We start from the raw sequence: 15,982 nt of genomic DNA, 5'->3' as shown, positions 1-15,982 counted from the left end.
ATTTGTTTAGTAATTAAAGAAAGAACTGAAAAAGAACATCCAAGAGAAGTTAACATACTGTACTAATACTGTCTAAAAGGCAGAGTAGCAGGCGATCCCCAGTTTAAAAGAATGATCCTTCTTGTAGCAAAGGTCCCTGTCTTAAATGTAGGTTGTTTCTGTTTGTGTGTCTCAAGAGAGAACAACCTGGAGGAGTGTGGCGTGGAGCTATATTTTGCACAGGACATGGAGATCCTCGGGAAAGTTTCCACTCACCAGCTGAAAGATGACGGAGAGAATGAGCTGGTCACAGAGGAAAACAAGGAAGAGTACATCGGGTAAGTTAACGTAAGCTGTAATAGACACTGCAGCTGAACGGACAAGAATAAAACTTGCGAAATTCATCAACAAAGATTCTAAGATAAATGATGTCAGCGGTGGAGCCCCAACCATAAAACCAGTTTCCCTTCCTTCCCTCAGCCTGCTGACAGACTGGAGGTTCACCCGCGGGGTGGAGGAGCAGACCAAAGCCTTCCTGGACGGCTTCAACGAAGTCGTTCCTCTGGAGTGGCTTCGCTACTTCGACGAGAAGGAGCTGGAGGTGAGGAAAACTTATGAAAGTCTTGTAGAAAACATTAAAATGTGCAGAACTCAATTGTTACTAACATTGTTTTTAACCGTTTCTTTTCACCAAATTTCTCTTTCTATTTTATACATCGCAGTGATAGTTAGTGGCCTTTATATTGGCAGGAAGTTTGTCAAATATAAGCCTTTTTTTCAGCTTTGTTAACTTATTTTATTGGTCAAATTGGTCATAAACGTAGAAAAATGTGGCATTCTGGTACTTCCAGATAAGGACATATCTCATTGTATGGGATAAATGATAGCAGTAAAATGTTATTTTTATGAGCATAGCATAAATTATTTTAACTTAACACTAAATAAAAACTGTAGGTGAGGTAAATGTTCTAAGTTTCCTTTTAAATAATGTTAGCACGGTGCACATTGTGAAATCTGCGTGGACAGTAATCCAGAGTCAGGCATGTCTGAACTAAAAGCACCATCACTGGTGTGTGTATATAAACACTGATGAGGGGAGAGAGAGAGAAAACTCTAATGTATCCTGCCTGCACTGAGTATCTGTTCCTGTCTGTTTTTTGGTTTCGCTGTAGATTGTTTCTGATTGATTCAGTTTGTTCGTTCAGACTCAGTGAAGACCGTAAATGAAATCAGTCTGGAGTAAAGCTGGGACATGCTGTGACTCACTGTGTTAACCCCGTCCTGTCTCACATTGTCCTCTGAAGAGTAAAGGACACCCGACTGCACCCAGTGGCCTTTAAACGTGATTGTGTTTGTTCCAGCTGATGCTGTGTGGGATGCAGGAGATCGACATGGCCGACTGGCAGAAGAACACGATCTACAGACATTACACCAAGAACAGCAAGCAGATCCACTGGTTCTGGCAGGTACGCGCACACTGCGGTTCAGTGATCCACACACACTCACGCACATCTGCCGTGCTGAATGTGCGTTGCATGAGCTCTGACAGAGTTGTGTTCTGCAGGTGGTGAAAGAGATGGACAACGAGAAGAGAATCCGTCTGCTTCAGTTTGTAACCGGAACCTGTCGGCTGCCTGTCGGAGGCTTTGCTGAGCTCATAGGTACTCAGCGCTGATTCACATCCATGACTATTAACTGTCAAGTTCTGTGAAGGGTATTTCACATAACTGACTGTCTACCTTTTGCGTTTTACGAGTACTACTAAATCATTTCAGTCATTCTTGGATAGGTTTTTTCCACAGCACAAACGACACCAGTGCATCAATGAAGTTATGTCTTACTCGCCACTCTGCTATAGAGCTGCAAAGATTAATCAATTAGTTGTCAACTATTAAGTTCATTTTATCCCCGGGCTGGGTTTAAAACTTTCCTCCTATGACATTAAAGTAAATATCTTTGACTTGTGGACAAAACTTTGGTTTAAAGAAACACTGAAAGACATTTTGCATCATTTTCTGACATTTTATAGACCAAACCACTGATCAATTAATAATGAAATAATAACAATGAAAATAATTGTCGGTTGCAGCCCTACTCTGCTGCTCTCAGTGGATCTTTTCTAACAGAGATTAATTTTCCAATTAATTCCACTCCTGTGACTTTTCTGTTTTTACCCATTGATGGTGATCCACCTCCAGCACATTTGTCAGACTGATCTGATCCCAGCCTTCCCATTACTGATACTGTGAAAATCTTCATGGCGTTTCATTAACAGCAGTTTAACGTCGCTCAGGAAAAACCGAAACGTTAAAACTGGAATAAATAGGTGGATAAAAGGAGTATACCATTACTGTTGGAATTAGTGCTGTGGAAATGAACATCATTTCTCTTTTTTGTAGATGCGACCACCAGTTAACAGCTCGTTCTGTTGGTCGCTCCACAAAAGTTTCCCCACCCTTTGGCAGCCAGTTTTCCTCCTTAGGAAGCTGAAATTTGGAAATGTGTGTGTGTTTGTGTGTTTGTGTGTTTGTGTTCATGCCAATTGGCTAAAAGGGGTCGTGGTGATGGATACGCATACATAGTCGCAGCTATTGTTTTAGTAATTATTTGAATCCCAGCTTTTATAAGATAGTTTACCATAGTTAAATACAAGGTTATATGATTTTCTAAGACGATTATGATGAAAAAATTCACGCTCATTTAATGAAATTGTGTCATTGTTCCTCCCCGTGCAGGAAGTAACGGTCCCCAGAAGTTCTGCATAGACAAGGTGGGGAAGGAGACTTGGCTTCCGAGAAGCCACACATGGTAAGCTGCTGCTGCCTTATCTGTAAACATTGTGTAGCAAAATACTATAAGCTTAAAGATTCCCTATTAGCTTTTCTGAAAAATGTTCCTGAAACAAGAGGAAGTCCATAAGATGCAACGGAAAGCTTGGAAAAGCTAGCAAGTGCCCCTTTAAATATTATATAATTCTGTAGCAGGTCACATGCTGCATCATTTCCTGTGAATCACTCGTGTGAAGGAAGATAATTTAAACCAGCGATGAAAAGGCAGACTCCACCACTGGTAATGAAAACGACTTTATAGGGAGGTAATTACAGGATTTGAACACATTGAAAGGTCAGTGTAGAGAAATCGACGTAATCCTTAAATGTTATCAAAAACTGGTTTGATTTCTAGAATATCTTAAGGATTATAACTTTAAACCCATTTCAGATAAAAGAGTAAAGATGAAAATACATTCATACATTACACACAACAGGGAAGTCACTTAGACGAGGAAGCGTTTGTGAGCGCCCTCTAGTTCGGCTCATTTTGTGTGTAGGATTGTGAGACAGCCCAGACATTCATCGTTAAAACAGAAGCAATGTGCTTTGTATCATTCATTTGAAAAGTGGACAACACTGACAGGGACATATCTGCTGATCTCAAATCAGTGTACCAAACCACACAATATTCCCAACACTACTGTTCTGTGTCTTAGTCAGCACTGTTGCCTGTGTCACTATTTCACTTCCTGCCTGTTCGGTGGGCAGCCACAGAAGATTTACCAGATAGCATAGCTCACATAATAGACAGACCACAAAGAGGAGTGACTAATCGTGACCCGTCTCTCCTCCTGTCTGTCTCTTCCTCACAGCTTCAATCGTCTGGACCTGCCTCCCTACAGAAGCCTGGAGCAGCTCCGAGAGAAACTCCTGTTCGCCATCGAGGAGACGGAGGGGTTCGGACAGGAGTGACAAAGGAAACGGACCCGAGACAGCAAAAAGAGAGTCGTTTAATTCAATGGGATAGTTTTTTGTTATTAATATAAATATTTTACATTTGTTAATCACAGGGCTGAGAAATCATCTGTCACCTAAAGCCCCTCACCTGGAGGGGATCATGTTTGTGAACTGAATCATGGGACAAAAAGTTGGAGCTGGGGAGTGAGGGTGTATGTGTGCGCGTGTGCTTACTTGTGTGTATGCAGTGGTGTAGTGGAGGGTATATGCAGGTATACAGGGTATACCCACTTCTTCTGTCCGTTTACAGTATACCCACCTATCAGCTAAAAGCCATTGGGATATGTAGGAGTATACCCACTTCTTCCTCGGTAACTGACCATCTACCTAGTAGTACGCCCACCTCATTAACTGTGTGTGTGTGTGTGTGTGTGTGTGTGTGTGTGTGTGTGTGTGTGTGTGTGTGTGTGTGTGTGTGTGTGTGTGTGTGTGTGTGTGTGTGTGTGTGTGTGTGTGTGTGTGTGTGTGTGTGTGTGTGTGTGTGTGTGTGTGTGTGTGTGTGTGTGTGTGTGTGTGTGTGTGTGTGTGTGTGTGTGTGTGTGTGTGTGTGTGTGTGTGTGTGTGTGTGTGTGTGTGTGTGTGTGTGTGTGTGTGTGTGTGTGTGTGTGTGTGTGTGTGTGTGTGTGTGTGTGTGTGTGTGTGTGTGTGTGTGTGTGTGTGTGTGTGTGTGTGTGTGCGTGCGTGCGTGCGTGCGTGTGTGTGTGTGTGTGTGAATGGCTATATGTCTGTCGACACATACACCTCTTTTCTCACTGCTTGGAAATGCACCAAAACCAGACAACAGGATAGTTTTAATGTCAGCAGCGACTCACAACAGCACAGCTACCCGCAAATGCAGTATAACATATCTACCAGAGAGAATTACATTTTTTTAACATTTTAAAGTGACAGGAGAGAGGGAGCCGGAGAGTGTGAGAGAAAGAGAGGCAGCGTGTGAGTGCATGTGTGTGTCTGTATACGAGACGGAGAGCTGTTATCATGAACCTCTGTAACAGAGGCTAGAGAGATGAGATGTGATTTTATTTTTCTGTTACTTGTGAGATTCTGCATTTTTCTTCTGTACATAACTAAAATAAATGAGATTTCAATCTTAAACTTTGCAATTTATTTTTTTAGTGATACATTTTGATGTGACGTATACAGGATTACATATATCACATCAAAATGTCTCACATTAAGGCATGTCATTTAAACACATTTAATCCACAAAACAACAAAGCACAAGGCTCACAATCTTCACCTCGACACATCCAAGAGAATGTTTCACAAACCCTTTGATTAGCTACAGTGGCCCTGTGTGTCTCTTGATTGTTAATCGATCTGTAACTGGTGTGTAAGCAGGGATCCCAATCCCATTCATTCATATTGCATTAATAATCCAGTACCTGTCTATTACAAATGACAATCAAATAGGAACATGACTACAGCGTGCTAGCAGCTCTGACACTGCCACTGTTTTGAGTTAAATGCTAATGCCAACATGCTAACATTCTCACAATGGCTGTGTTAACATGATGTGAACACAGTGACATACTGTATATTACACAGCTGGAGTGAGTTTAGCCATCTTAGCATTCACTCTGCCCTGTCATTAAACTGTTAGATGATTGTTAAAGCCCATGAAAACTTGGCTTTAGAAGTGGGAGCTTGGTAATATTTGTTTGCGGTAGTGTGCCATTTATCAAATTACTGCAGAGTAGTTGCCACACAGTTGAACTGAGGCCTTAAAGGTTGGTTAAATTATTCAAATCAGCTTGCTCTTTATCCATCCGTATAATGCTGCTTACACATTAAAGCCTCAGTAATGATCCAACAGTAGAGAAGAATTCAACACTACAGGAGCCAGTCTGCAGCCTTATGAGTACTTCAACTTGAGATATTTGAAGTACTGTATGCTGATGATACTTGAAATTGATTATTGCTACTTCCAGTCAAGTAAAAGAAGTACATTGCTCTTTATATTTTTTTCTATTCAAGAATTGAGAAAGTGCAACAAACTAAATTTCCCCTGGGGATCAATAAAGTATTTCCATTCGGTTCTGAACACTTTTCCCACCACTGGCAGAACAACGGTCATGTTTGATTCAAATGTTGCTAGATCCTGATTGGTGCAGAGATGTGTGACATCACCTTACCACTTGGAACCAGTGAAAGGAGCACAGATGACAAAATATAAATCTGTCACGTCAAAGTAAACATTGCTGTATTTTGAGGGCTCAAGAGTCAAATAAGCTGGAAGGCACTGACGTACAGAGTGAGATAGAAGATTTGCTCACTTCATCATATCACTCATATTTACACGGGTCAAATACTTTTCTGTTAGTACAGTACTTAATTGACTTCTTTTACACCTCGGCCTTCACATGAACTACATCTTTCTGTCTCATTTACAGACAGTCAGGTGTTGGATCTGATCTGAGGAATGTTGACATGTCTTTCACTGCCTTTGGACCTACAAACTAAAACTGTTTGTCTTGTCCGCACTGGTACAAACTGATGGGAGGGGGAATTGTTGTGAATGTGCCACAACGAGCAGCTTTTTCTCTACTGCATGGCACATTTTGTGGTGGATGGCAATAACTGAAAATATAGATTTGGATGTGACCATACAAACACACTTTCAATGTGTCTCCACTGTCAGCCTCCCACAGGCTGTCCAATTGTCATCCTTTTTGTTGTTGTTTTATATATTTATTGTCTTTTACCATTATTTAGTGGAGGCTTCTTTCTCTCTCTGCATCTTATTTCTTAACTTGTCATTTTCTGTATTTCAAATTTTTACAAAAAATCTAAATTACATGAACCTCTGACAGATGGAGACTGCTCTGGGATCTGCATCTTTGGCCAGGGTCGGCTTAGTTTGTCCACAGAAGAAATGACGACGCCTTGGAGCGAAATCAGTTTCCACTTGTGCGTAAGAGATGTTAGTGTGTCCAGTGAGCACAAAGAAGCTCAGTGTTTCATGCTGGCCGTCAACAGCAGAGGCTGCAGCCAAACAGCAGCACTGCAGTGTTTGCAAAATGGTGCCACAGCTTTGATCAAAAGAACATCAGGTTAGAACAGCATCACGTGACCTGACCTAGTTACACCAACATGGTATCCTCACATCCACTACCACCTCTCTGTCTGCCACAATGCTCATGTTCACCCTGTTGTGCAACTCACATTTACCAAACTAATTATGGAGTCAATTCAGATCATTAATTTTCAAATGGTCAGTGTAGTATAAACAACAACATGACGTGTAATATTTCTGAATTCACAGGTCATACTGTAGAATAGAGGTGTCAAGGCATTTTGAAGATCATGAATTGGATGGCACAAAATCATTTGAATTAATAGAGATATGTGATGAAATATGATATTTTGACTTCCTGTCACTTTACTCAATCTGTGCAGATGAAAGATGCAGGTAATGTGTACATATTATGGAAATGGAGGCTATATAATATATCTATGTTGGTGGTATTCTACTTCTTATTTCACTTAAACTAATATACTTACTGCTACTGTTTTGCTTACAGAGGATATTACTAGTGTGCTCCAATTAGTTATATATTAATTATAAATATTGTATTACCGGTAAATATAAACATGTAAAATATAAAATATATATTAATATTAATGTTAGTATTTTTAGTTCTCCATAAAATAAGGACCTTTATTGTGAAAGTACAGCCTTCCTTGTCGCGGCCCGGAAGTAACCTCTCTGTGTTTCTGGAGAAACGAAGTGTGCCGAGGCTGAGACGTCTCTAAACGTTGTTCGTGTTATTCATGTGGCGCCGCGGTTGTTTAAAAAGCATTCATGGTGAACTGTGATCACATGTTTGATGCCCGTGTGTCCCCTCTCACTCGGCCCTGTCCGGTTATCATGCTGAACGCGGACGAAATCGCCAAGTTGTGCTACGAGCGCTTCAACCAGCTCCCCCGGAGAGGGAAGCCTGAGCCGGGCAGAGAGTGGACCCTGCTGGCCGCTGTGGTGAAACTCACCCGGTGCTCTGACTCTGACACAGGTTAGAGAGCCGAATGACCCACTGCAGCATTACACACACGTCCTGCTACATCACTGTCTTCGTGTGTCCTATAACAAGAAGAAACCGCTTTAAAAAAGCAATTTAACGTCCTTTTCTTTTTTTTTTCTGTTTTTTTCTCCACAACTTTATTTGCACATTCTCATGTACATCTTGTGACATAACAAAATATTTCTTCAACATACTTTTAAAAGCATATATATATACAGTATAAACAAGGAAGTCACATTATTTTTTTAATTTTTCATTATTACATTATTATTGATTGATATAACATAAATGAACTTGAGAAAAACAAGCACTTAAATACACACACGAAAAAGAAAGTAGCAGAGAATCAAACAATAAATGAATCTTAAAGAAATGAATACTTAAAGAAATATTGAAAGGTAGGCTATTGAATTACGTTTCCTTAAACAAGCTTGTAGTTTATCAGCTGTATATATATTTTCTTATTATTAATCATTTTGACAAACTAAAACTTTTGAAGGGATTCAAAAATGTAGCTTTATGGATATGAGCTTCCCTTGTCAAATTAATATGTTAACCATCCATCATCACCAGACCACAATTGTATGGTTTTGTTATTGTTTTCCTAATAGATGATGACATTTATAGTCTTTCGTGCACCGTATCTAATACAGCACGGTGATGTCACAGCATGGGAACTTCATTTCAGTAAATGTATTAAAACCATAGATTGTAGCATTGTCGCTTTAATGTAACAAAACAATATTCTATTTCGGAGTCACGAAGTAGCAGCAAAACATATTAGACCACAAAAACCATGAAACTGGATATAGAAATGAAATATGTGTTAAGTTATATTCTAATCAGATTCTCGTGTCTTTCACAGTTGAGAAGGAGGTTGTTTCTCTGGGAACTGGGACCAAATGTATTGGACAGACAGCTATGAGTCCCAACGGTGTGTTTGCTCTTGATCTTGTCACTGTAATTGGTGTTTTGGCTTATTTACAGAGACATTACCACAGAAATATGTTCTTGCCTTTTTGTTGTTCAGTTAGTCTGTGTGAAGTGAACCGTCCACAGAAACGGTGCATTTATGTATCGTTTTGGAAAAATATCTTCCCTAGATACTCCCAGTGCTGTTGTCGTTTGTCAGCATCTACGACAGCCCGTAAAATAAAAAATAATGTTTTCCTTGATTCTCTCATCCATCTAGGTGAAATACTTAATGACAGCCATGCAGAAGTCATTGCTAGGAGGGGATGTGTCAGGTGTGTATTTGTTTATTGGCTCTTGTTCTGAGGATACACAAGATTGAGTATAGGCTATTACCATCGTGTGTGTGTGTGTGTGTGTGTGTGTGTGTGTGTGTGTGTGTGTGTGTGTGTGTGTGTGTGTGTGTGTGTGTGTGTGTGTGTGTGTGTGTGTGTGTGTGTGTGTGTGTGTGTGTGTGTGTGTGTGTGTGTGTGTGTGTGTGTGTGTGTGTGTGTGTGTGTGTGTGTGTGTGTGTGTGTGCGTGTGTAGGTACCTGCTCCAGGAGCTGCACAAAGCGGTGCGTGGTGTGCACAGCTCTGTGTTCTGTCAGGCAGATCAGCGGGGGAAGTGGAGGCTTCAGCCCGGAGTGTCCTTCTCCTTCTTTACCAGTCACACTCCCTGTGAGTCCACTATGCTCCCAGTGTACTCAACTGTTTCACAGATTTCATTTAATATCATCCACAGGATTCAAATCAAGCTATATATTTTGTCATATATGTTTTTCATATGTTGCTATTTAGATACACTCACCAGCCACTTTATTAGGTGCAACCGTCCAAATTTCTAATCAGCCAATCACATGGCAGCAACTCAATGCACTTAGGCGTGTGGACATGTTGAAGACGATCTGCTGCACTTCAAATCGAGCATCAGAATGGGGAAGAAAGGTGATTGAAGTGACTTTGAATGTGGCATGGTAGTTGGTGCCAGACGGGCTGGTCTGAGTATTTCAGAAACTGCTGATCTACTGGGATTTTCACACACAGCCATCTCTAGGGTTTACAGAGAATGGTCCCAAAAAGAGAAAATGTCCAGTGAGCGGCAGTTCTGTGGGCGCAAATGCCTTGTTTTAGCCAGAGGTCAGAGGAGAATGGGCAGACTGGTTGGAGCTGATAGAAAGGCAACAGTAACTCAAATATCCACTGGTTCCAACAGAGGAATGCAGGAGAGCATCTGTGAACACACAACACCACCTACTTTCTAGCAGATAGGGAACAGCAGCAGAAGACCACACTGACACTTTATTAAGCACCAGGTGTACCTAGTAAAGTGGCCAGTGAGTGTATATTTATGTATATCGTCTGTGAAGTAGAGCATGTTTTTTTCCATGATTACTCAACTGTCGTCTTATTACTCTTGCATGTTTTCTTTATAGTTTCATTCTATTTCCCACAAAGAAGAAAGTTTGTTTTGTCAGGGACTTTTAACTCTGCGCCCACGCCAGTGCATTCGGGAAGCCCAGATCAGTGTGAAACTTCTTGTGTATTTCCAGGTGGTGACGCCGCCATCGTCCCCATGGTTGAAAGCCAGTCTCAGCCCTGCCCTCCTGTAGCGTGTGTAAAGGGCCGGGAAAGAGCCGATGGAAGAGGAGACCTGAAAAGGGAAGCTGAGAAATCAAGTGAAGGAAAAAACATTAAACGTCCCCGTCTGGAGGAACAGGAGATGGCGGAGACAAATCTAGAAGACAGAGGAGACACAAAACACTCCTTCCTTTCAAATTCATCTGAGAGTGAAGATCCATCACAGAGTCGCTCTGCAACAACACCTGTGGAAACGGTCTCACAAGATTCAGCAGAGCGGGAGACAGAAACCAGAGGCCCCTCTGACAGTTCAGGAGTGGGTGCAAAGGTCCCAGACATTCACAGAACGGGGGCCAAGTGTGTCTCTGGTGGGCCGGCCGACTCTCTGAACCCCGGGGCGGGTTACCACAGCACAGGGGTGCTCCGGGTGAAGCCTGGGCGAGGAGAGCCGACTCTGTCCCTCTCCTGCAGTGACAAGCTGGCCCGTTGGGGGGTGCTGGGCTTCCAGGGCTCTCTGCTGTCCCACTACCTGCAGGAGGCACTCTACTTCAGCACCGTGGTGGCGGGGAAGTGTCCTTACAGCCAAGAAGTTATGCAGAGAGCTTTGGTCACGAGGTAAGGAGTAATGCCCAAACAATTAGCCAATTAAAGATTAAAAAGGTCATTCTTAAATTATTTTTTTAAATGTTTTTGTCATATTTGCTGAAACTGACAGGCTGATCAAATGGGAATCAGTGCTATGGTTTTGGCTCCACTTGGTCACAAACCTGATCGTTTTACAGCCTAACAGAAAATATGTTTCTGACAACACTTGATGTGAGAAAAAGGTGATACAGGAACAGAATCTTCATTCATTTATGATATTTCGCTGCCTGGTTTCACAGTTTGTTCAGAGCCGCCTCTAAGACTCCCTCTGATTGGTTGTTTCCCCGCGGGCGCGGTTGAATCTTGCAGATGCCATTAGCAGCACCAGGTTGAGGTTGAGGTAGAGGAACATGTTTTTTTCTCTCAGTTAGTGCTGTCATGTAAAATGTGACAAAAACTGTTTTTAATATCTTATTAAGATAAGCCTGTGAATGTTCTCATTCGTCCAGGTCATCGTTATCCTCAAAGCAATTTCAGTCAAAAACAACTGGACTGGTTGTTTGTCTAGGAAGACGTTTCACCTCTCATCCAAGAGGCTTCATCAGTTCATGTACGCATCTGACCAGGCTGGGACTGGTCCGATCTTATTAAGATGATTGTAAATGTACATTTTATGAGTTTCGCAGTGTTAGTCGGACAAATGATAACCTTTGAAGACCCCAACCTGGGCTTAATGGGAATTTGCTGTGGTCATTTCTCTTTATTTTGTGACTTAGACGAACGTGTAACCACTGTTACTGCTTAACTCTTGATTGGATACTGATGTTTTCAGAAAGCTGGAGGCAGATCTAATATTGTCAGCTTTGTGAATAACATGCAATTTACGGTATAATAAATATTAGTCAGCAGTCTCCTTTCTTTATTTAACCAGGTCAAAGTCACGTTTGGATCATCTTCACCAGGGCTAAAGCTACAAGTTCTGAGCTTCATTAAAGTATATTTTCTCAGGACACCACGTTTGAAGTTGCAGTGAAGTTTATTTTTAAGCACTTATGGGCAGTGGAAAAAGCTGTAACTAATACACAAACTTGTGAACTGAGTTATAAATACCTTGTAAAGTTGTTATAGTGACCATGTTGGCAAACATTTGCCGATCCCGCAGACATGGAACAACACTCATATTCATTTGGAGTTGTGTCTCTGGCCTCCTGGTGAATATTAATCCAGTATTCATTAAAGAATGCAAATAATCTCTCTTTTGGTTTTAGCTGTAAGTCTCTTTAGCTGCTAAATGTTTAACTTCTTTATCAGTTAGTCTCTAACTTGTCTGCTGTTGCACTGTACTCCCCAGGTGCTCCCATGTGTCCGACCTCCCTGCTGGTTTCTCTGTGTGTCCGCCTGTGCTGCTCCAGTCCAGCCTGGAGTTCCCCTTCAGCCAGGCCCAGACCGAGCTCCGACACCAGGCCGGGCAGGGGCGTATCTCCCCCTGTGGAGCAGGTAGGATCATCACACACACGTTTCTCTCAGGTCTCAATGACCAGAAATGAGAACGAATGCAGCATTCATGTCATATAGGAGCTACAGTTCTGATCAGTTTCCCATTGTTAACAGCATTCACATTGATTATGATCCTTGGACGATGTGGAAGTGCATGAAAACATACAACTTTGTCCTTCACATCAGCCAAAGATTGTTGTTCAAGGTTATCAGAGATAAAGTTGCAGCTAAAGATCTTTGGTTTCTTGACATACACATGATTCAGTGTTCTGGAAAGATGTTAGCTTCTCTCCATATATCCAACTTTATTAATACCAGAACTCTTCCAGTAGACTCAACCAGGAACCTAAGCCCTACGTCATAAGTGAAAGTATTTATTATGTGATTTATACGAGCTCAGTGAGTGTTTGTAGTTTTGTTTTGTCTTTAGTACATACATGTCTCCATGTGTTTCAGCCATCAGCTGGTGTAATGTGACTGAGCAGCCACTAGATGTCACTGCCAACGGCTACAAACATGGCGTCACCAAGAAGGCCTTGGGCACAGCTAAAGCCAGGTGGAGCCAACGCTCTCTCTCACTACCATACATTATTATCATATGAATGAGAAGATACTGCTCATTTTGACCCAGTTTCACGGACATTTCTGCATGACTGTGTCTCCAGGTCTCTTCTGTGTAAACTGGAGCTTTTTCATTCCTTCCTGTCTCTGGTAGCAGCCACTGACCCCTCAGCACTACCCGACTCTCTCAGGTAACAAACAATAGGCCCTTTCATAAACTCACTGTGGCTTTAAACAGCCTCAAACTCAAGTTGAACCACCCAAAACAATAATGATGATGGTCTGGGTTTCATCAGTCCTTTTGCGTAACTCCTCTTCTTTTGGGTAACTCCTCTCATCTGCTGCTTAAATATGTCGAATAAACAGTGAGGCAAACTACCAACAGAAATACGTAGACAGCATTATAAAGACAAGGTGCAGAAGGGCTTTAAGGAATTGTACAATCACAGTATTATCTGTAATTATGTACACAGAGACCGGTGCGTCAGTACTGCTGTCACTGTGTGTGTGACCTTTGTTTACAACACATGATTTATGTCTGTGTTTTTGTTGTTGAGCTCCTATTGTCTCAGGTATTTATCTCCAGATGGTGTTACTTAGCTTGCTTGAGATCACACAACAAAGGGTGTGTGTGTGCGTGCGTGTGTGTATGTGTGTGTGTGTGTGTGTGTGTGTGTGTGTGTGTGTGTGTGTGTGTGTGTGTGTGTGTGTGTGTGTGTGTGTGTGTGTGTGTGTGTGTGTGTGTGTGTGTGTGTGTGTGTGTGTGTGTGTGTGTGTGTGTGTGTGTGTGTGTGTGTGTGTGCGCACTCATCTTTCTGTTGACCACATTAAGAATTGTCCAGACATAGTGAGGACATTTTTTTCAAAGCCTATTTGGGGGTGAAGACTTAGGTCTGAATAAGGTTTAGGTTGGGGCTAGGTATTTAGTTGTAATGGTTAAGGTCAGGGTAAGGGGCTAAGAAATGCATTGTGTCTTCACAAAGATAGGTGCGTGTGTGTGTGTGTGTGTGTGTGTGTGTGTGTGTGTGTGTGTGTGTGTGTGTGTGTGTGTGTGTGTGTGTGTGTGTGTGTGTGTGTGTGTGTGTGTGTGTGTGTGTGTGTGTGTGTGTGTGTGTGTGTGTGTGTGTGTGTGTGTGTGTGTGTGTGTGTGTGTGTGCGTGTGCGCGCGCGCGTGCGCTGAAGGCCAAGAATCCTGTCCAGAGGGAGAACAGTGGTCTCTCTGTTTATTAGCATTTTAGCGGATAACCTGATCCCAGGCCAGTCCAGCCCGGGTGACACGTGCATGGGCAAACACTCATGCACCCTCACACTGCTGGCCCCAGCATACAATGACAACATATTCTACAACCACACTGGTATGTCTGGTGAGACAACTGAGGCCAGGGTGTGATCATTTATCTGCATTTGTAGAGTTTTGTTACAGGACATAAATGATTAAAGTGCAGATCAATCATGTCAGCTTCATGTAGTGTGTCCCACTTTACACAGAATCACATGTAGTCATAACAATGCTGTATGTGAGTCTTGGTTCAGACTATCAGAGTCAGGAATATCTACAAGGTCCTCATCTTATCTTAAGCTCGAGACACCCGGAGTCTCCTCCCATTCCTGCATTGAGACAGTAAAGGAATCTGAGGCCAGTGGTCATGATGACATTCAATAACTTCATCACTAATCTTTTTCCTCCCACAGCAACAATATCTGCATCCACATATTAAAATACAATAGCAATAACATACAATAAAATGGAAAAATTGAATAAATAAATAAAAACTTCCAAACTAAAATGTTATATGAATGAAATGTCTTATAAAAGGCAGAACTATAAGCTGAGCAGGGACAAGGATAGCATTTCATAAGTGGCCATGATGACGTACAGTCTTCCATTGTAATATCTGCCTATCATAATGGATGATTGTATCATAGACTGGAAAATTTGGAGGACTTGGATGTAGCCTCTACGCCCAGGTTCGTTCTCTCAACTTGATCCAACCGTACTCGCCTATCGAAGTTGCCATCTTGTCAGACTTTGACTCCTTTTTTTCTGTCTATGGGTTTCCTTAAAAGCTCCCAATACTGATCAGCGACCTCAGTGTAGGTGGTGGTAAGGCAGTGTCATGCTGGTTGGCTCCCAACCATAGACTGTATGGAAAATGGACGTAGCATACCCGTCGGGGTCCATTCTCTCAACTTGAACCAATCGTACTCGCCTATGGGAGTCGCCATCTTGTCGGACTTTGACTCCGCCTCATTTCCTCTTACCAAAAAAGGGCATGTATGTGATGTTGGGTGGAGGGAGATACGTCCATCTGGCTGACGTTTACCTCCGAGGAGAAGTGAGGGCCAGAGGCTAGCTGACACTCAAGAGACCACGCCCCTAATTATTCATGAACTTTAACCTCCAATAGTATAAAAACTAGCCTGGTACAAAAAAATTCACCCCCCTCAGTGTTGTCACGGAGATCTGACCTTAACATACAGACTGGAATGTTTTTTGTACCAGGCCTTAAACAGGTTTAATGATGCTGTGAAAAAGGGCCTATTTAACATGGGGGTTAATATGACACTAGTGACACATAGTGACACATAGTGACTTAAGTTTTCATGATTACAGCTGAGAGATGTGTTTGAATGATCATTAAAAACAAAAGAACCAATGTGTGAGCAATAACTGGGTCCTTCCTTCTTGCTCTTTTATGTGCTCAGGAGAACCGAGCTGCAGACCTACTGGGACTACAAGCAGGCATCCCAGTTGTATCAGCAGGCCTGGCAGCAGCTCCAGAGCCAGGCCTTCCCTCTGTGGCCACGCAGTGACAGAGATCTCCTGCTCTTCCACTGAAGGCCCACCCCCGCTCTGCAGCTCAAATGTCCTCTTCAAGGTCCAACTTGTCTGTTGGGTCAGCTGGTCAGCAAGGTTTGAGGTCTGGATAAATATTGTTTGGCTATATTTGACTCTCCGTAGCCCGGGATGTCCCCGCTCGCAACAGCAGGACACCCTGCTCTGTCACGCTGTTCAGAG

General features: G+C 42.3%; 2 protein-coding genes across 7 annotated transcripts in view; both read left to right on the top strand.

Annotated features, from left to right (window-relative positions):
* Positions 1-4,190, top strand: part of wwp2 (WW domain containing E3 ubiquitin protein ligase 2) — a 54,919-nt gene extending 50,729 nt beyond the window's left edge. For all 6 annotated transcript variants that reach the window (XM_083917169.1, XM_083917170.1, XM_083917167.1 and 3 more), the window contains 6 exons: positions 177-317; positions 460-580; positions 1,341-1,445; positions 1,544-1,640; positions 2,715-2,787; positions 3,623-4,190. In XM_083917169.1, the coding sequence (XP_083773295.1) occupies positions 177-317; positions 460-580; positions 1,341-1,445; positions 1,544-1,640; positions 2,715-2,787; positions 3,623-3,722 (637 nt within the window). In that variant the 3' untranslated portion in view covers positions 3,723-4,190. The remainder of the gene's footprint in view (positions 1-176; positions 318-459; positions 581-1,340; positions 1,446-1,543; positions 1,641-2,714; positions 2,788-3,622) is intronic.
* A 3,448-nt stretch (positions 4,191-7,638) lies between these two features.
* adat1 (adenosine deaminase tRNA specific 1) lies at positions 7,639-15,802 on the top strand (the record flags this gene model as incomplete). Its single annotated transcript, XM_083916827.1, has 9 exons — positions 7,639-7,743; positions 8,636-8,723; positions 8,982-9,036; positions 9,290-9,420; positions 10,293-10,935; positions 12,257-12,402; positions 12,859-12,958; positions 13,068-13,154; positions 15,670-15,802. 9 exons carry the CDS (start codon positions 7,639-7,641, stop codon positions 15,800-15,802), a joined length of 1,488 nt encoding a protein of 495 aa, XP_083772953.1.
* Positions 15,803-15,982: the final 180 nt, after the last annotated feature.

The sequence above is a fragment of the Echiichthys vipera genome (genome assembly GCF_963691815.1).
Source record: "Echiichthys vipera genome assembly, chromosome: 7".
Taxonomy (NCBI): domain Eukaryota; kingdom Metazoa; phylum Chordata; class Actinopteri; order Perciformes; family Trachinidae; genus Echiichthys; species Echiichthys vipera.
This window is presented reverse-complemented; position numbering and strand designations above follow the sequence as displayed.